The sequence below is a fragment of the Somniosus microcephalus genome, unplaced genomic scaffold, assembly GCF_052327205.1.
Source record: "Somniosus microcephalus isolate GS21.2 unplaced genomic scaffold, FLI_Smic_1.0 unresolved_chr3, whole genome shotgun sequence".
NCBI lineage: Eukaryota > Metazoa > Chordata > Chondrichthyes > Squaliformes > Somniosidae > Somniosus > Somniosus microcephalus.
In genome coordinates, this window is record NW_028225181.1 from 19,388,836 (window position 1) to 19,410,326 (window position 21,491).

Sequence of the window (21,491 nt, forward strand, 5' to 3'; positions counted from 1 at the left end):
GGGGAGGGGAGAGGGAGTGGGGGAGGGAGAGGGAGTGGGGGAGGGGAGAGGGAGTGGGGGAGGGGAGAGGGAGTGGGGGAGGGAGAGGGGAGTGGGGGAGGGAGAGGGAGTGGGGGAGGGGAGAGGGAGTGGGGGAGGGAGAGGGAGTGGGGAGGGAGAGGGAGTGGGGGAGGGGAGAGGGAGTGGGGGAGGGAGAGGGAGTGGAGGAGGGGAGGGGGAGAGTGGGGAGAGTGAGGGGTTTTCGGGAGGGTGTTTGGGGGAGGGGAGGGGCAGTGGGGGAGGGGCCCTGGAGTATTGTGTCCAATTCTGGGCACCGCACTTTACGAAGGATGTGATGTCCGTAGAGAAGGTGCAGAAAAGATTTACGAGAATGATTCCAGGGATGAGGGACTTCAGTTGAGTAAATCATGAGGGGTCTGGACAGAGTAGAGAGAGAGAAACTGTTCCCATTGGCGGAAGGGTCGAGAACCAGAGGACACAGATTTAAGGTGATTGGCAGAAGAACCAAAGGCGACATGAGGAAAACCCTTTTACGCAGCGAGTGGTTAGGATCTGGAATTCACTGCCTGAAAGGGTGGTGGAGGCAGACTCAATCGTGGCTTTCAAAAGGGAATTGGATTAAAGTTCCCGAAGGAAACATTTGCAGGGCCACAGGGAAAGGGCGGGGCAGCACGGTGGCATAGTGGTTAGCACTGTTGCCTCACAGCGCCAGGGACCCGGGTTCGAATCCGGCCTCGGGCGACTGTCTGTGTGGAGTTTGCACATTCTCCCCGTGTTTGCGTGGGTTTTCTCCGGGTGCTCCGGTTTCCTCCCACAGTCCAAAGATGTATGGGTTAGGTTGATTGGCTATGATAAATTGACCCTTAGTGTTAGGGGGATTTAAAAATACGTGGGGTTACGGGGATAGGATGGGATATGTGTTGGTGTAGGGGTTACGGGGATCAGGTGGGATATGTGTCGGTGCAGGCTCGATGGGCCGAAATGGCCTCTATCTGCACTGTGGGGTTTCTGTGGTCTGTGGTGTGGTCTGTGGAGTGGGACTCGTGGAAGTGCTCTTGCAGAGAGCCGGCACGGGCTCGATGGGCCGAATGGCCTCCTTCTGTGCTGTAACCATTCTATGATGCTAACTCAGCACTAGGCTGAGAACAGAGCCTGGGCCTTTCCTGCTCCGTGCGAGGGAACACTTACCGTCGGGACGTACTCCGAGGGGAACTTGTTGGTGGTGGAGATCAGCAGGCAAGTCTTCCCATGTGCTGAGATTCAACAGCAACTTTCAAAATGGGAACTGGATGGTGTCGAGCTTCTTGAGTGTTGTTGGAGCTGCACTCATCCTGGTAAGTGGAGCGTATTCCATCACACTCCTTACTTGTGCCTTGTAGATGGTGGAAAGACTTTGGGGAGTCAGGAGGTGAGACACTCACCGCAGAATACCCAGCCTCTGACCTGCTCTTGTAACCACAGTATTTATGTGGCTGGTCCAGTTAAGTTTCTGGTCAATGGTGACCCCCAGGATGTTGATGGTGGGGGATTCAGCGATGGTAATGCCATTGAATGTCAAGCGGCAATGGTTAGACGCTCACTTGTTGGAGATGGTCATTGCCTGGCACTTGTGTGGCGCGAATGTTACTTGCCACTTGTCAGCCCAAGCCTAAATGTCGTCCAGGTCTTGTTGCATGTGGGCATGGACTGCTTCATTATCTGAGGAGTTGCGAATGGCACTGAACACTGAGCAGTCATCAGCGAACATCCCCATTTCTGATCTTATGATGGAGGGAAGTCATTGATAAGCAGCTGAAGATGGTTGGGCCTGGGACACTGCCCTTAGGAACTCCTGCAGCGATGTCCTGGGGCTGCGCTGATTGACCTCCAACAACCACAACCATCTTCCTTTTTCCAATTTTCTGAAATCTGTGGCCTCTGGTTACTGACCCTCCAGCCAGTGTAAACAGTTTCTCCCTATGTACTCTATCAAAACCCTTCATGATGTTGAACATCTCAATTAAATCTTCCCTTAACCTTCTATGCTCTAAGGCGAACAATAGAAACATAGAAACATAGAAGATAGGAGCAGGAGTAGGCCATTCGGCCCCTCGAGCCTGCTCCACCATTCAATCTGATCATCCAAATTCAGTACCCAGTCCCTGTCTTCTCCCCATATCCCTTGATCCCTTTAGCCTTAAGAAATATATTTAACTCCTTCTTGAATATATTTAATAAGTTGGCCTCAACTGCCTTCTGTGGTAGAGAATTCCACAGGTTCACCACTCTCTGGATGAAGAAATTCCTCCTCATCTCAGTCCTAAATGGCTTACCCCTTATCCTTAGACTGTAACCCCTGGTTCTGGACTCCCCGACCATCAGGAACATCCTTCCTGCATCTAGTCTGTCTAGTCCTGTTAGAATTTTATAAGTTTCAATGAGATTCCCTCTCATTCTTCTAAACTCTAGCGAATATAAGTCTAATCGACCCAACCTCTCCTCATAACGTCATTCCTGCCATCCCAGGTATCAGTCTGGTGAATCTTCGCTGCACTCCTTCCATGGCAAGAACATCCTTCCTCAGATAAGGCGACCAAAACTGCACACAATACTCAAGGTGCGGCCTCACCAAGGCCCTGTACAACTGTAGCAAGACATCCTTGTTCCTGTACTCGAACCCTCTCGCTACGAAGGCCAACATACCATTTGCCTTCTTAACCGCCTGCTGCACCTGCATGCTTACCTTCAGCGACTGGTGCACAAGGACACCCAGGTCTCGTTGCACTTCCCCTTCTCCCAATCTATTGCCGTTCAGATAATAATCTGCCTTCCTGTTTTTGCCACCAAAGTGGATAACCTCGCAGTTATCCACATTATACTGCATCTGCCCAATCACCCAACTTGTCCAAATCATACCATCTTTTCTAGTCTCTCCGCATTAAAGAACATAAGAAAAAACGCAGGAGTCGGCCATTTGGCCCTTCGAGCCTTCTCCGCTGTTCAATAAGATCATGACTGATCTTCTACCTCAACTTCACTTTCCTGCACTATCCCCATATCCCTTGATTTCCTTAATATTCAAAAATCTATTGATCTCTGTCTTGAATATACTCAATGACAGCCTGAGCCTCCACAGCCCTCTGGGGTAGAGAATTCCAAAGATTCACCACCCTCTGAGTGAAGAAATTTCTCCTCATCTCAGTCCAAAATGGCCGACCCCTTATTCTGAGACTGTGACCCCTGGTTCTGGACTCCCCAGCCAGGGGAAACATCCTCTCTGCGTCAACCTTGTCAAGCCCTGTAAGAATTTTGTATGTTTCAATGAGATCACCTCTCATTATTCTAAACTCTAGAAGTCCCTCATCCTTGGTCCCTGATGTGCCTTCAATAACCACAAAACTAGAAGTTATAGACTTTAACAAGTTGGCTTTTAATCACTAAGATCAGAGCTAACATCTCAACACACCGACTGGCTCACAGGAATGAGTCATACAGATCCTGGGATCTTTAAGTAAGAGAAGTCAGGGGCGGAGCCAAGAGCCAAGACCTGGAACCTTCCAGGTTAGTCAGGGAAGAGGAAGTGAAACTATACACCGTGTGGGGGAGGGTAATATACATGAGTGCAAAACAAATACAGGCGAGACAAACAGATTTCATTACAGTCCCATTCTGGTACATCTCCCCTGAACCTTCTCTGCTCTAAAGAGAACAATCTCATCTTCTCGAGTCTCTCCAAGCAACTGAAGTTCCTCAACCCTGGCACCATTCTGGTCAATCTCCTCTGCACACCCTCCAAGGCCTTGACATCCTTCCTAAAGTGTGGTGCCCAGAATTGGACACAATACTCCAGCTGAGGCCTAACTTAAGAACTAGAAGCAGGAGTAGACCATTCGGCCCCTCGAGCCTGCTCCGCCATTCAATAAGATCGTGGCTGATCATCGACCTCAACTCCACTTTCCCGCCCGATCCCCATATCCCTTGATTCCCCTAGAGTCCAAAAATCGATCTGTCTCAGCCTTGAATATACTCAATGACTGAGCCTCCACAGCCCTCTGGGGGAGAGAATTCCAAAGATTCACCACCCTCTGAGTGAAGAAATTTCTCCTCATCTCAGTCCTAAATGGCCGAGCCCTTATCCTGAGACTGTGACCCCTGGTTCTAGACTCCCCAGCCAGGGGAAACATCCTCCCTGCATCTACCCTGTCAAGGCCTCTTAGAATTTTATACGTTTCCATGAGATCGCCGCTCATTCTTCTAAACTCCAGAAACTCTGGGCCGAATCTCCTCATGGAACAGACTTCTCGTCCCAGGATTCAGTCTAGTGAACCTTTGTTGCCGCCCCTCCAAACTACCTTGGTGTCAACCGCGGTTCAGTTGGTAGCCATCTTGTCTCTGAGTCAGAAGGTCGTGGGGTCAAGCTCCACTCCAAAAACTTGAGCCCCATAATCCCAGGCCGACACTGCCAAGTTGCCCAGTACTGAGGGAGCGCTGCACTGTCGGAGGGGCAGTACTGAGGGAGCGCTGCACTGTCGGAGAGGCAGTACTGAGGGAGCGCTGCACTGTCGGAGGGGCAGTACTGAGGGAGTGCTGCACTGTCGGAGGGGCAGTACTGAGGGAGCGCTGCACTGTCGGAGGGGCAGTACTGAGGGAGCACCACACTATTGGAGGGGCCGTACTGAGGGAATGCTGCACTGTCGGAGGGTCAGCACTGAGGGAGCACCGCACTGTTGGAGGGGCAGTACTGAGGGAGCACTTCACTGTCGGAGGGGCTGTACTGAGGAAGCACCGCAACTATGGGAGGGGCAGTACTGAGGAAGAACCGCACTATTGGAGGGGAAGTACTGAGGGAGCACTCCACTGTCAGAGGGAAAGTACTGAGGGAGCACTGCACTATTGGAGAGGCATTACTGAGGGAGCACTCCACTGTCGGAGGGGCAGTACTGAGGGAGCACTCCACTGTCGGAGGGTCAGTACTGAGGGAGCACCGCACTGTCGCAGGGGCAGTACTGAGGGAGCGCTGCACTGTCGGAGGGGCAGTACTGAGGGGAGCGCTGCGCTGTCGGTGGGGCAGTACTGAGGGAGCGCTGCGCTGTCGGAGGGGCAGTACTGAGGGAGCGCTGCGCTGTCGGTGGGGCAGCACTGAGGGATAGCAGCACTGTCAGAGGGGCAGTACTGACGGAGCGCTGCACTGTCGGAGAGGGAGTACTGAGGGAGCGCTGCACTGTCGGAGAGGGAGTACTGAGGGAGCGCCGCACTGTCGGAGGGGCAGTACTGACGGAGCGCTGCACTGTCGGAGGGGCAGTACTGAGGGAACGCTGCACTGTCGGAGAGGGAGTACTGAGGGAGCGCCGCACTGTCGGAGGGGCAGTACTGAGGGAGAGCAGCACTGTCGGAGGGGCAGTACTGAGGGAGCGCTGCACTGTTGGAGGGGCGGTACTGAGGGAGCGCTGCACTGTTGGAGGGGCAGTACTGAGGGAGTGCTGCACTGTCGGGGGGGCAGTACTGAGGGAGCACTGCACTGTCGCAGGGGCAGTACTGAGGGAGCGCTGCAGTGTTGGAGAGGCAGTACTGAGGGAGCGCTGCACTGTTGGAGGGGCAGTACTGAGGGAACACTGCACTGTTGGAGGGGCGGTACTGAGGGAGCTCTGCACTGTCGGAGGGGCGGTACTGAGGGAGCGCTGCACTGTTGGAGGGGCAGTACTGAGGGAACACTGCACTGTTGGAGGGGCGGTACTGAGGGAACACTGCACTGTTGGAGGGGCAGTACTGAGGGAGCGCTGCACTGTCGGAGGGACAGTACTGAGGGAGTGCTGCACTGTTGGAGGGGCAGCACTGAGGGAGCGCTGCACTGTCGCAGGGGCAGTACTGAGGGAGCGCTACACTGTCGGAGGGGCAGTACTGAGGGAGCGCTGCACTGTCGGAGGGGCAGTACTGAGGGAGCACTGCACTGTCGCAGGGGCAGTACTGAGGGAGCCCTGCACTGGTGAACGGGCAGTACTGAGGGAGCGCTGCACTGTCGGAGGGGCAGTACTGAGGGAGCGCTGCACTGTCGGAGGGGCAGTTCTGAGGGAGCGCTGCACTGTCGGAGGGGCAGCACTGAGGGAGCGCTGCACTGTCGGAGAGGCAGTACTGAGGGAGCGCTGCACTGTCGGAGGGGCAGTACTGAGGGAGCGCTGCACTGTCGGAGGGGCAGTACTGAGGGAGCGCTGCACTGTCGGAGGGGCAGTACTGAGGGAGCGCTGCACTGTCGGAGGGGCAGTACTGAGGGAGCGCTGCACTGTCGGAGGGGCAGTACTGAGGGAGCGCTGCACCGTTGGATGTGCTGTCTTTCGGTTGAGACTTTAAACCAAGGTCCTCTCTGCCCTCTCATATGGAGGTAAAATGACCAGGGCCACTATTGGGAGAAGAGCAGGGGAGTTCTGCCCGGTGACTGGAATCTGGAACTCTCGCCCAGAAAAGGCTGTGGATGGTGGGGGTCAATTGAAATTTTCAAGACTGAGATTTTCGATCTTTGTTGGGTAAGAGTATCAAGTGATATGGAGCACAGGCGGGTAAATGGGGTTCCGGTACAGATCAGCATTCATCTGACTGAATGGCGCAGCTTTACTCTGTATCTAACCTGTGCTGTACCTGCCCTGAGAGTGTCTGATGGGACAGTGCAGAGGGAGCTTTACTCTGTATCTAACCCGTGCTGTACCTGCCCTGGGAGTGTTTGATGGGACAATGCAGAGGGAGCTTTACTCTGTATCTAACCCGTGCTGTACCTGCCCTGGGAGTGTTTGATGGGACAGTGTAGAGGGAGCTTTACTCTGTATCTAACCCATGCTGTACCTGCCCTGGGAGTGTTTGATGGGACAGTGTAGAGGGAGCTTTACTCTGTATCTAACCCGTGCTGTACCTGCCCTGGGAGTGTTTGATGGGACAGTGCAGAGGGAGCTTTACTCTGTATCTAACCCGTGCTGTACCTGCCCTGGGAGTGTTTGATGGGACAGTGCAGAGGGAGCTTTACTCTGTATCTAACCCGTGCTGTACCTGCCCTGGGAGTGTTTGATGGGACAGTGTAGAGGGAGCTTTACTCTGTATCTAACCCGTGCTGTACCTGCCCTGGGAGTGTTTGATGGGACAGTGTAGAGGGAGCTTTACTCTGTATCTAAACCGTTCTGTACCTGCCCTGGGAGTGTTTGATGGGACAGTGTAGAGGGAGCTTTACTCTGTATCTAACCCGTGCTGTACCTACCTGGGAGTGTTTGATGGGACACTGTAGAGGGAGCTTTACTCTGTATCTAACCCGTGATGTACCTGCCCTGGGAGTGTTTGATGGGACAGTGTAGAGGGAGCTTTACTCTTTATCTAACCCGTGCTGTACCTGCCCTGGGAGTGTTTGATGGGACAGTGTAGAGGGAGCTTTACTCTGTATCTAACCCGTGCTGTACCTGCCCTGGGAGTGTTTGATTGGACAGTGTAGAGGGAGCTTTACTCTGTATCTAACCCGTTCGGTACCTGCCCTGGGAGTGTTTGATGGGACAGTGTAGAGGGAGCTTTACTCTGTATCTAACCCGTGCTGTACCTGCCTGGAAGTGTTTGATGGGACACTGTAGAGGGAGCTTTACTCTGTATCTAACCCGTGATGTACCTGCCCTGGGAGTGTTTGATGGGACAGTGTAGAGGGAGCTTTACTCTTTATCTAACCCGTGCTGTACCTGCCCTGGGAGTGTTTGATGGGACAGTGTAGAGGGAGCTTTACTCTGTATCTACCCCGTGCTGTACCTGCCCTGGGAGTGTTTGATGGGACAGTGTAGAGGGAGCTTTACTCTGTATCTAACCCGTGCTGTACCTGCCCTGGGAGTGTTTGATGGGACAGTGTAGAGGGAGCTTTACTCTGTATCTAACCCATGCTGTACCTGCCCTGGGAGTGTTTGATGGGACAGTGTAGAGGGAGCTTTACTCTGTATCTAACCCGTGCTGTACCTGCCCTGGGAGTGTTTGATGGGACAGTGCAGAGGGAGCTTTACTCTGTATCTAACCCGTGCTGTACCTGCCCTGGGAGTGTTTGATGGGACAGTGCAGAGGGAGCTTTACTCTGTATCTAACCCGTGCTGTACCTGCCCTGGGAGTGTTTGATGGGACAGTGTAGAGGGAGCTTTACTCTGTATCTAACCCGTGCTGTACCTGCCCTGGGAGTGTTTGATGGGACAGTGTAGAGGGAGCTTTACTCTGTATCTAAACCGTTCTGTACCTGCCCTGGGAGTGTTTGATGGGACAGTGTAGAGGGAGCTTTACTCTGTATCTAACCCGTGCTGTACCTACCTGGGAGTATTTGATGGGACACTGTAGAGGGAGCTTTACTCTGTATCTAACCCGTGATGTACCTGCCCTGGGAGTGTTTGATGGGACAGTGTAGAGGGAGCTTTACTCTTTATCTAACCCGTGCTGTACCTGCCCTGGGAGTGTTTGATGGGACAGTGTAGATACATAGATACATAGAAGATAGGAGCAGGAGTAGGCCATTCGGCCCTTCGTGCCTGCTCCGCCATTCGATGAGATCATGGCTGATCCTTTAATTCAGTATCCCGTCCCCGCCTTCTCTCCGTAACCCTTAACCCCTTTTGCCCGTAGAAATATATCTAATTCCCTCTTAAATATATTTAATGAGCTGGCGTACACTGCCCTCTGTGGCAATGAGTTCCACAGGTTCACCACTCTCTGAGTGAAGAAATTCCCCCTCATCTCTGTCCTAAATGGTTTAGCCCTTATCCTTAAATTATGTCCTCTAGTTCTGTTCTCACCCGCCAAGGGAAACATTCCTTCTGCATCCAGTCTGTCTAGACCTGTCAGAATTTTATACACTTCTATGAGGTCCCCTCTCAATCTTCTAAACTCCAGTGTGTACATCCCTAAACTACATAGTCTCTCCTCATAGGTCATTCCCGCCATTCCTGGTATCAGCCTGGTGAATCGCCGCTGCACCCCCTCCATGGCAAGAACATCCTTCCTCAGATGAGGCGACCAAAACTGTACACAGTACTCGAGGTGTGGTCTCACCAGTGCCCTGTACAGCTGCAGCAAGGTATCCCTGTTCCTGTATTCTAACCCTTTTGCTATGAAGGCCAGCATACCGTTTGCCTTCTTGACCGCCTGTTGCACCTGCATGCTCGCCTTCAGTGACTGGTGTACAAGAACACCCAGGTCTCTCTGTACTTCCCCCTCTCCCAATCTATTGCCATTTAAATAATAATTTGCCCTCCCGTTCCTGCACCCAAGGTGGATAACTTCGCACTTGTCCACATTATAGTGCATCTGCCATTTATCCGCCCAATCGCCCAGTCTGTCCAAATCGCTCTGGAGCTTCCTGGTCTCTTCCTCTGAGCCCACCCCCCCTCCTAGTTTAGTGTCGTCTGCAAATTTGGAAATGCTGCATCCGACTCCCTGATCCAGGTCATTAATGTAAATTGTGAACAGCTGGGGGCCCAGGACAGATCCCTGTGGTACCCCACTTGTTACTGCCTGCCATTCAGAAAATGAGCCGTTTATTCCAACTCTCTGTTTTCTATCTGACAGCCAGTTCCCTATCCACGCCAAAACTTTCCCCTTTATCCCATGAGCCTCAATTTTCCATGCTAATCTTTTATGTGGGACCTTATCGAAGGCCTTTTGGAAGTCCAGGTACACCACATCTACTGGCTCTCCCCCATCTATTCTACCAGTTACTCCCTCAAAAAATTCCAATAGATTAGTCAAGCACGATTTACCCTTTGTAAATCCATGTTGACTCTGTCCTATCCTGTCCCCATTTGCTAAGTGCTCCGCTATTTCATCCTTAATGATGGACTCCAGCATTTTGCCCACAACTGATGTAAGGCTTACAGGTCTGTAATTACCTGCTTTTTCCCTACCCCCCTTTTTGAATAGTGGGGTAACGTTAGCTACCCTCCAATCCATCGGCACTGTTCCCGAGTCTAATGAATTCTGAAAAATCATCCTTAGTGCATCCGCTATCTCTAGGGCCACCTCCTTCAGTACCCTAGGATGCATGTTATCAGGCCCTGGGGATTTGTCCACCTTCAATCCCTTTAGCTTCCTTAACACCATATCCTTAGAGATATTGATTTGCGTCAGTTCCTCCTTTGCCAATGTCCCTATTTTTCCCGATATCCCAGGGAGGTTTTTTGTGTCTTCCTTCGTAAAGACTGACCCAAAGTATGCATTTAGTTGATCTGCCATTTCCTTATTTCCCATTATATATTCCCCCGTATCTGACTGCAATGGACCAACTTTGGTTTTCACCAGTCTTTTCCTTTTGATATATTTATAAAAGCTTTTGGAGTTAGTTTTTATATTTTCCGCCAGCTTGTTTTCGTAAGCTATTTTGCCCCTCTTGATCATGCCCTTTGCCCTCCTTTGCTCTATCTTAAACTGTTCCCAATCTTCCGCTCTGGCGCTTTTTTTGGCTATTTTATACGCCCTATCTTTGGATTTTATGCTGTCTCTAATTTCCCCTGTTATCCACGGTTGAGTCACCTTTTTAGATTTCCTTTTATGCCAGATTGGTATAAACAATTTTTGCAATTTTGTCATTCTATCTTTAAATGTTTGCCATTGTTTATCTACCTCCAGTCCTCCCAGGAACGTTGTCCAATCAGACCTACTCAGTTCCCGTCTCATGGCATCATAATTCCCCTTGTTTAAATTCAGGACCTTAGTCTCTGAGTCAATTTCTTCGCTCTCCATTTCGAGTGAGAAATCGATCATGTTATGATCGCTCTGACCCAAGGGTCCCCGTACAACAAGATTACTGATTAGTCCCTTCTCATTGCACAGTACCCAGTCCAATATAGCCTGTTCCCGAGTTGGTTCCTCGACATATTGATCCAGATAACCATCCCTTAAACACTCAAGGAATTCCTCCTCCTCATTATTTTTACTGATTAGGCTAGTCCAATCTATATGTAAGTTAAAGTCACCTATGATGACAGCTGTGCTCTTATTGCACGCTTCTCTAATTTCCCTCGTGATGCCCTCCCTAACCTCTATTTTACTATTTGGAGGCCTATATACCACTCCTATTAATGTTTTTCGCCCCTCGCTATTTCTTAGCTCCACCCATATAGATTCTGTATTAACTGAGTTAATATCCTTCTTTTCAATTGCATTTATCCCCTCTTTTACTAGCAATGCTACCCCTCCTCCCTTTCTTTTTTGTCGATCCTTCCTAAATACTGAATACCCCTGTATGTTAAGCTCCCAGCCCTGCTCACCCTGCAACCATGTTTCCGTAATCCCAATTAGATCATAATTATTAACCTCTATTTCCACAGCTAATTCATCTACCTTGTTCCTGATGCTTCTCGCATTAAGGTATAAAACCCTCAGGCTTTTTTTATGCTCACATTTTTTATGAATTAGTTTGGCCCTTTGTTTTTTGTTCCTCACCCTTTTACCATTTATTTCTGTCTGCCTTTCACTTTCCTCTATTTCACTACATAGGTTTCTAGCCCCCTGCCATACTAGTTTAAATGCTCCCGAACTGCTTTATCAAAAATTACCCCGAGAACATCAGTTCCATCTCTGCACAGGTAGAGGGAGCTTTACTCTGTATCTAACCCGTGCTGTACCTGCCCTGGGAGTGTTTGATTGGACAGTGTAGAGGGAGCTTTACTCTGTATCTAACCCGTTCGGTACCTGCCCTGGGAGTGTTTGATGGGACAGTGTAGAGGGAGCTTTACTCTGTATCTAACCCGTGCTGTACCTGCCTGGAAGTGTTTGATGGGACACTGTAGAGGGAGCTTTACTCTGTATCTAACCCGTGATGTACCTGCCCTGGGAGTGTTTGATGGGACAGTGCAGAGGGAGCTTTACTCTTTATCTAACCCGTGCTGTACCTGCCCTGGGAGTGTTTGATGGGACAGTGTAGAGGGAGCTTTACTCTGTATCTACCCCGTGCTGTACCTGCCCTGGGAGTGTTTGATGGGACAGTGTAGAGGGAGCTTTACTCTGCATCTAACCCGTGCTGTACCTGCCCTGGGAGTGTTTGATGGGACAGTGTAGAGGGAGCTTTACTCTGTATCTAACCCGTGCTGTACCTGCCCTGGGAGTGTTTGATGGGACAGTGTAGAGTGACCTTTACTCTGTATCCAACCCGTGCTGTACCTGCCCTGCGAGTGTTTGATGGGACAGTGTAGAGGGAGCTTTACTCTGTATCTAACCCGTGCTGTACCTGCCCTGGGAGTGTTTGATGGGACAGTGTAGAGGGAGCTTTACTCTGTATCTAACCCGTGCTGCACCTGCCCTGGGAGTGTTTGATGGGACAGTGTAGAGAGAGCTTTACTCTGTATCTAACCAGTGCTGTACCTGCCCTGGGAGTGTTTGATGGGACAGTGTAGAGGGAGCTTTACTTTGTATCTAACCCGTTCTGTACCTGCCCTGGGAGTGTTTGATGGGACAGTGTAGAGGGAGCTTTACTCTGTATCTAACCCGTGCTGTACCTGCCTGGGAGTGTTTGATGGGACACTGTGGAGGGAGCTTTACTCTGTATCTAACCCGTGATGTACCTGCCCTGGGAGTGTTTGATGGGACAGTGTAGAGGGAGCTTTACTCTGTATCTAACCCGTGCTGTACCTGCCCTGGGAGTGTTTGATGGGACAGTGTAGAGGGAGCTTTACTCTGTATCTAACCCTTGCTGTTCCTGCCCTGGGAGTGTTTGATGGGACAGTGTAGAGGGAGCTTTACTCTGTATCTCACCCGTGCTGCACCTGCCCTGGGGGTGTTTGATGGGACAGTGTAGAGGGAGCTTTACTCTGTATCTAACCCGTGCTGTAACTGCCCTGGGAGAGTTTGATGGGACAGTATAGAGGGAGCTTTACTCTGTATCTAACCCGTGCTGTAACTGCCCTGGGAGTGTTTGATGGGACAGTGTCGAGGGAGCTTTACTCTGTATCTAAGCCATGCTGTACCTGCCCTGGGAGTGTTTGATGGGACAGTGTAGAGGGAGCTTTACTCTGTATCTAGCCCATGCTGTACCTGCCCTGGGAGTGTTTGATGGGACAGTGTAGAGGGAGCTTTACTCTGTATCTAACCCGTGCTGTACCTGCCCTGGGAGTGTCTGAAGGGACAGTGTAGAGGGAGCTTTACTCTGTATCTAACCCATGCTGTACCTGCCCTGGGAGTGTTTGATGGGACAGTGTAGAGGGAGCTTTACTCTGTATCTAACCCATGCTGTACCTGCCCTGGGAGTGTTTGATGGGACAATGTAGAGGGAGCTTTACTCTGTATCTAACCCATGCTGTACCTGCCCTGGGAGTGTTTGATGGGACAGTGTAGAGGGAGCTTTACTCTGTATCTAACCCGTGCTGTACCTGCCCTGGGAGTGTTTGATGGGACAGTGTAGAGGGAGCTTTACTCTGTATCTAACCCGTGCTGTACCTGCCCTGGGGGTGTTTGATGGGACAGTGTAGAGGGAGCTTTATTCTGTATCTAACCCGTGCTGTACCTGCCCTGGGAGTGTTTGATGGGGCAGTGTAGAGGGAGCTTTACTCTGTATCTAACCCGTGCTGTACCTGCCCTGGGAGTGTTTGATGGGACAGTGTAGAGGGAGCTTTACTCTGTATCTAACCCGTGCTGTACCAGCCCTGGGAGTCTTTGATGCGACAGTGTAGAGGGAGCTTTACTCTGTATCTAACCCGTGATGTACCTGCCCGGGAGTGTTTGATGGGACAGTGTAGAGGGAGCTTTACTCTGTATCTAACCCGTGCTGTACCTGCCCCGGGAGTGTTTGATGGGACAGTGTAGAGGGAGCTTTACTCTGTATCTAACCCGTGCTGTACCTGCCCTGGGAGTGTTTGATGGGACAGTGTAGAGGGAGCTTTACTCTGTATCTAACCCGTGCTTTACCTGCCCTGGGAGTGTTTGATGGGACAGTGTAGAGAGAGCTTTACTCTGTATCTAACCCTTGCTGTACCTGCCCTGGGTGTGTTTGATGGGACAGTGTAGAGGGAGCTTTACTCTGTATCTCACCCGTGCTGTACCTGCCCTGGGAGTGTGTGATGGGACAGTGTAGAGGGAGCTTTACTCTGTATCTAACCCCGTGCTGTACCTGCCCTGGGAAAGTTTGATGGGACAGTGTAGAGGGAGCTTTACTCTGTATCTAACCCCGTGCTGTACCTGCCCTGAGAGTGTTTGATGGGACAGTGTAGAGGGAGCTTTACTCTGTATCTAACCCGTGCTGTACCTGCTGTGGAGTGTTTAATGGGACAGTGTAGAGGGAGCTTTACTCAGTATCTAACCCGTGCTGTACCTGCCCTGGGGGTGTTTGATGGGACAGTGTCGAGGAAGCTTTACTCTGTAAATAACCCGTGCTGTACCTGCCCTGGGAGAGTTTGATGGGACAGTGTAGAGGGAGCTTTACTCAGTATCTAACCCGTGCTGCACCTGCCCTGGGGGTGTTTGATGGGACAGTGTAGAGGGAGCTTTACTCTGTATCTAACCCGTGCTGTAACTGCCCTGGGAGAGTTTGATGGGACAGTATAGAGGGAGCTTTACTCTGTATCTAACCCGTGCTGTAACTGCCCTGGGAGTGTTTGATGGGACAGTGTCGAGGGAGCTTTACTCTGTAACTAACCCATGCTGTACCTGCCCTGGGAGAGTTTGATGGGACAATGTAGAGGGAGCTTTACTCAGTATCTAACCCGTGCTGTACCTGCCCTGGGGGTGTTTAATGGGACAGTGTAGAGGGAGCTTTGCTCTGTATCTAACCCGTGCTGTAACTGCCCTGGGAGAGTTTGATGGGGCCGTGTAGAGGGAGCTTTACTCCTTATCCAACCCGTGCTGCACCTGCCCTGGGGGTGTTTGATGGGACAGTGTAGAGGGAGCTTTACACTGTATCTAACCCGTGCTGTACCTGCTATGGGAGTGTTTGATGGGACACTGTAGAGAGAGCTTTACTCTGTATCCAACCCGTGCTGTACCTGCCCTGGGAGTGTTTGATGGGACAGTGTAGAGGGAGCTTTACTCTGTATCTAACCCATGCTGTGCCTGCCCTGGGAGTGTTTGATGGGACAGTGTAGAGGGAGCTTTACTCTGTATCTAACCCGTGCTGTACCTGCCCTGGGAGTGTTTGATGGGGCAGTGTAGAGAGCTTTACTCTGTATCTAACCCATGCTGTACCTGCCCTGGGAGTGTTTGATGGGACAATGTAGAGGGAGCTTTACTCTGTATCTAACCCGTGCTGTACCTGCCCTGGGAGTGTTTGATGGGACAGTGTAGAGGGAGCTTTACTCTGTATCTAACCCGTGCTGTACCTGCCCTGGGAGTGTTTGATGGGACAGTGTAGAGGGAGCTTTACTCTGTATCTAACCCATGCTGTACCTGCCCTGGGAGTGTTTGATGGGACAGTGTAGAGGGAGCTTTACTCTGTATCTAACCCGTGCTGTACCTGCCCTGGGAGTGCTTAATGGGACAGTGTAGAGGGAGCTTTACTCTGTATCTAACCCCATGCTGTACCTGCACTGTGAGTGTTTGATGGGACAGTGTAGAGGGAGCTTTACTCTGTATCTAACCCGTGCTGTACCTGCCCTGGGAGTGTTTGATGGGGCAGTGTAGAGGGAGCTTTACTCCGTATCTAACCCATGCTGTACCTGCCCTGGGAGTGTTTGATGGGACAGTGTAGAGGGAGCTTTACTCTGTATCTAACCCCATGCTGTACCTGCACTGTGAGTGTTTGATGGGGCAGTGTAGAGGGAGCTTTACTCTGCATCTAACCCATGCTGTACCTGCCCTGGGAGTTGTAGTGTATGTACCTTTAAGAGAGAACTACTTTTACAGCTCCTGTATACTGTAGTACCAGCAGTGACCACACCTGTATATAAGCCTTGAGCAGGCATCTGTACTGTTAGTCTTTAGACTACCCTCCTCCAGTAAACACCTGTTGATTGTTAATCTACAGCCTCCGTCTAGTTATTGAAGAACACCATACCTTAAGAGTTACAGATTCAACAGTGGCGACGAGGTCGATTCGAATCTACCTGCAACTCTGCATTTCCTTCCAAGGATTCACTCCGGGAGGACGATGGAAGAAAGTCGAGGCCAGAAGCACGGGCGTCGACCACGAGCAACCGCCCAGTCATCCGGCAGAGAGTGAACATCGCAGGGGAGGCTGTTGAGAGCCGGGCTTGGTTCCCCAGCCACGACGATCCAGCAACAGACTGGCAACAGGTACAGCGCCGACCCTTCCCGGACAGCGGCGGCTGGAGCCGACCAACAGCACAGAAAAGGCCGAGCAGCGTCGACGGGGTAAGAGAGAGGGTAGAGCGCACAGGGCGCAGCCGGGGGTTGAAAACCGAGCGGCGTCGACGGAAAACAAAAAGAGAGAGAGGGTAAAGCAGCAGCCGGGTTCAGGACCGAGCGGCGGCAACGAGAGAGGCGCGCGGGAAAACACGCAGAGCACAGCCAGGGCTCAAGGGCTGAGCAGCGTCCGCGGGGAAAGAAAGGGAGAGCGCGGGAGACGCCATTTGAGCCGTGGAGAAGAAGGGAGAGCGCGGGAGACGCCATTTTTAAAGCCACAGCGGAGAAGAAGGGCGAGTGCGGGAAGAAAGGAAAGCGCGGGAGACGCCATTTTGAGCCAGCGGAGAAGAAGGGAGAGCGCGGGAGATGCCATTTTTGAAAGTCTAACCACGCCCAGGGATGCCGAAGAGTGGCAGCGTCACTGCGTTCGACAATGAAGTCGAAGATTGGGCGACATATGTGGAACGCATTGAGGTGTACTGCAGGGCAAATGAAGTGCCAGATGCTAGGAAAGCACTGGTTTTGTTGAATTCCATGGGTGCAAAAACGTATGGCTTACTGCGAAACCTAATAACCCCAGAGAAGCCAGTGGATAAGGATTTCGAAAGCATAGTGGAAATCCTACAGGACCACTTAAACACCACACCGCTGCTGATAGCAGAAAGGTTTAAGTTCCACAAAAGGAACCAACAGAAAGACGAAAGTAATGCTGAGTACTTAACGGAACTGCGCAAGCTATCGAAACACTGCCAGTTTGGAGTGGGACTATCAGATACGTTAAGGGACAAGTTTGTGTGTGGGCTTCAAAGTGAAGGAACCCCGAAACAGCTTCTATCAGAAAAGGATCTTACGCTGGACAAGGCTTTCAGCATGGCAGTATCACACGAAGCAGCCGCACGGGGTGCTGCAGAGATACAACGGAGACCGCAAGAATATGGCACCAATGAAATGTCCTATGGAACAGTGAAATGCTATCGCTGCGGCAGAACAACACACGACCAGAAGGATTGTTGGTTCAAAGACCAAGTGTGCAGACAGTGTGGAAAAGCAGGACACATAGCAAGAGTCTGCAGGTCAGGGAAGAAAACCAGCAGCAAGAAATCTCCACAGAAGAAGTACAAAAAGGTACATAAGGTGATGGACAGTAGTTCAGACGAACAGAAAAGTGATACAGACTCCGGAAGCAAGGAGCTGGGTTGTCTGAAACTACATAATGTAATCAAAATGGAGGATCACCAGACTATCTGGGTCACGCTCAAGATAGACGGAGTCCAAGTGAAAATGGAATTGGACACAGGATCAGCCCTAACAGTCATAAACCGAAGGGACTACAAGCGGCTATTCTCACATATACCCTTGAAAGCTACAGAGATTGTCTTCAAGACGTACATGGGGCAAAACGTCTACCCCAAAGGAAAAATAAGGGTGAACGTGATATACAAAGGCCAGGAAATACCAAAAATGGACCTATATGTATTGCCAGATGGAGGACCACCACTACTAGGACGTGAATGGATCCGGAAGATACAATTAGATTGGCATTCCAAACAGGCACTGAAGGTTGAGGCCAAAAAGGATGATGACATCACACCTGGACGACTGTCAAAAAATGTTAACTGACGCACAAGAAGTCTTCCAGGAGGGACTCAGAACACTAAAAGGCATTACACATCTGCCCCGTATCATCCAGCCACAAATGGATTGGCTGAGAGGTTCGTACAAACCTTTAAAAAGGCAATAAGGGCCATGTGCGATGATAACATTCCACTACAGCATAAGGTGGACAATTTCCTGTTAGCCTACAGAAATGCGACACATGCAGTTACCAACCAGACCCCAGCCATGATATTCTTTAACCAAAGGTTGAGATCTCGTCTGGATTTGCTCAGACCAAATGTGCGAAGAAATGTTGAGGATAAGCAATTCCAGCACATCAATGAGAAGCCGACAAGGAGCTTCAATGTAGGACAACCAGTCTTGGCCCGCGACTACCGAACAGAGAAATGGCAACCCGGAACGATATGCACACGGCAGGGGCCACTAATCTACACAGTGGATGTCGGGGAGAACATTGTGAGACGCCACGTCGACCAGATCCTAGCATCACAGGAACGAGTGAACCCCATGCCTCGCGTACCTGGGGATGAACCCAACATAGTTTGCATGGCCATGATAAAAAAAAAATTGACCCTTAGTGTTAGGGGGGATTAAATACGTGGGGTTATGGGGATAGGGCTTGGGTGGGATGGCTGTCGGTGTAGGGACCGGGTGCTAGGGTTTGGATGATCAGCCATGATCTCGTTGAATGGCGGAGCAGGCTCGAAGGGCCGAATGGCCTACTCCTGCTCCTATCTTCTATGTTTCTATGTTTCTATATACAGGTAGCATCTACCCCAGAAACAGTAGCATGGGAAGCTGATGAACCAACCGACGACAGGGGGCCAGAATCGCCTCCGCACCAAGAGCTAGACACTCGGGAAAGGCGCTATCCATAAAGGATCAGGAAGCCGCCCCAAAGACTGAATCTATAAATGGACTATTTCAGTTAATGTGCATGTTAAAGTGTTAACTGTTATTTGAATGTTATGGGTACTGTTAATCTAAAAGGGGAGGAATTGTAGTGTATGTACCTTTAAGAGAGAACTACTTTTACAGCTCCTGTATACTGTAGTACCGGCAGTGACCACACCTGTATATAAGCCTTGAGCAGGCATCTGTACTGTTAGTCTTTAGACTACCCTCCTCCAGTAAACACCTGTTGATTGTTAATCTACAGCTTCCGTCTAGTCATTGAAGAACACCATACCTTAAGAGTTACGGATGCAACAGGAGTGTTTGATGGGACAGTATAGAGGGAGCTTTACTCTGTATCTAACCCGTGCTGTACCTGCCCTGGGAGTGTTTGATGGGACAGTGTAGAGGGAGCTTTACTCTGTATCTAACCCGTGCTGTACCTGCCCTGGGAGTGTTTGATGGGACAGTGTAGAGGGACCTTTACTCTGTATCTAACCTGTGCTGTACCTGCCCTGGGAGTGTTTGATGGGACAGTGTAGAGGGAGCTTTACTCTGTATCTAACCCGTACTGTACCTGTCCTGGGAGTGTTTGATGGGACAGTGTAGAGAGAGCTTTACTCTGTATCTAACACGTGCTGTACCTGTCCTGGGATTGTTTGATGGGACAGTGTAGAGGGAGCTTTACTCTGTATCTAACCCGTGCTGTACCTGCCCTGGGAGTGTTTGATGGGACAGTGTAGAGGGAGCTTTACTCTGTATCTAACACGTGCTGTACCTGTCCTGGGAGTGTTTGATGGGACAGTGTAGAGGGAGCTTTACTCTGTATCTAACACGTGCTGTACCTGTCCTGGGAGTGTTTGATGGGGCAGTGTAGAGGGAGCTTTACTCTGTATCTAACCCGTGCTGTACCTGCCCTGGGATTGTTTGATGGGACAGTGTAGAGGGAGCTTTACTCTGTATCTAACCCGTGCTGTACCTGCCCTGGGAGTGTTTGATGGGACAGTGTAGAGGGAGCTTTACTCTGTATCTAACCCGTGCTGTACCTGCCCTGGGAGTGTTTGATGGGACAGTGTAGAGGGAGCTTTACTCTGTATCTAACCCGTGCTGTACCTGCCCTGGGAGTGTTTGATGGGACAGTGTAGAGGGAGCTTTACTCTGTATCTAACCCGTGCTGTACCTGCCCTGGGAGTGTTTGATGGGACAGTGTAGAGGGAGCTTTACTCTGTATCTAACCCGTGCTGTACCTGCCCTGGGAGTGTTTGATGGGACAGTGTAGAGGGAGCTTTACTCTGTATCTAACCCGTGCTGTACCTGCCCTGGGAGTGTTTGATGGGACAGTGTAGAGGGAGCTTTACTCTGTATCTAACGCACGCTGTACCTGCCCTGGGAGTGTTTGATGGGACAGTGTAGAGAGAACTTTACTCTGTATCTAACCCCGAAACAAGAGTGCAAAGATTTTATTTTTAAAAAAGGTTTTATTTGTGGTCTATGTTCAATATTTGCGAGGCGCTGGGTCTTTCTGCCAGCCTCTCTCTGCCCCTGGACTGCAGGTGCTTGTTATCTCCGATGGTCTCTCCACCGCTGGAGTCTCGGTGCTGGGTCTCTGAGTTCTGCGGGATTTCTTCCATTATAATCACTGGTTTCCCGGCTAGGTTCCATTCCTCGAGTCTGGTGTTGGTCCCCGATTCCTTGGGCTTTACCTTCAGGCTCTCCATGCTCATCCTGGGGGGGCTGAGCATGGAGGCCTGGTAGGCATCGATCCAGAGCAGCACGTTCCGCTCCGACTCCCTGTCTGTCAGGATGTGGTAGGACTGGAGGTCCTTGCAGGGGACTCGGGTCACCTAGGGAGGAGGGGGAGGGGGGAAGAGGGGGAGGGAGGAGGGGGAGTGGGGGGTGAGGGGAGGTGGAGGGGAGGTGGAGGGGAGAAGGTGAGGGGGAAAGGGACCGGAGGTAAGAGGGAGGGGAGAGGAGTGGTGGGGGAAGGGAGAGGAGGGGAGAGGAGAGGGAGTGGGGGGGGGGAGAGGGACAGGAGGGGTGAGGAGGGTACAGGGGAGTGGGGGAGGTGAGGGGGGAAGGGATGGGGAGGGGAAGGGACGGGGAGGGGAGGGAGAAGAGATGGGAGGGGAGGGGGAGGAGCGGAGGAGGTGGTGGAGGAGGGGGAGTGGTGGGGAGGGGAGGAGATGGGGAGGGGAGGAGAGGGGGCAATGGGGGAGGGAATGGGAGGGGAGGGGGAGAGAGGAGCAGGAGGAGAGGAGCAAGGGGGGAGGATTGGGGATGGGAGTGTAGGGGGTGGGATGGGGAGGGGAGGGAAGTGTGAGGGAGAGGAGGGGGGGAGGAGGGAAGGACGGGGGATGGGAAAGAGAGAGGAGGGGAGGGATGGGAGGGAGCGGGAGAGGGAAAGATGAGGGGATACGAAGTGTGTGGCAGAGGGGGAGAGGGAGAGGATGGAGGGAGAGGATGGAGGAGCAGGCAGGTAGAGAGGAAGAGCAAATGGATAAGTGGAACAGAAGGAGAGAGGAGGGGAGGGGGAGTGAGGGGAAGGGAGACAGGAGAGGGTGAGTGGGATTATAGCAGGGGAGCGAGAGAGAGAGAGAGAGAGAGAGAGAGAGAGAGAGAGAGAGAAAATAGAACGGGAAACATTAGGATGAAACTATTAAAATGTTACATATAAACACCGACCTGAGGGTTTCAACTCTGACCTCCTGATGTATTGCGCGTCCCCG

General features: G+C 51.4%; 1 protein-coding gene across 1 annotated transcript in view; it reads right to left on the reverse strand.

Annotated features, from left to right (window-relative positions):
- Nucleotides 1–20,223: 20,223 nt before the first annotated feature.
- LOC147091271 (acrosin-binding protein-like) overlaps nucleotides 20,224–21,491 on the reverse strand; it is a 44,738-nt gene continuing 43,470 nt past the window's right edge. The window contains exon 6 of the mRNA XM_085976527.1: nucleotides 20,224–20,609. Coding sequence (XP_085832653.1) covers nucleotides 20,244–20,609 — 366 coding nt within the window. The 3' untranslated portion in view covers nucleotides 20,224–20,243. The remainder of the gene's footprint in view (nucleotides 20,610–21,491) is intronic.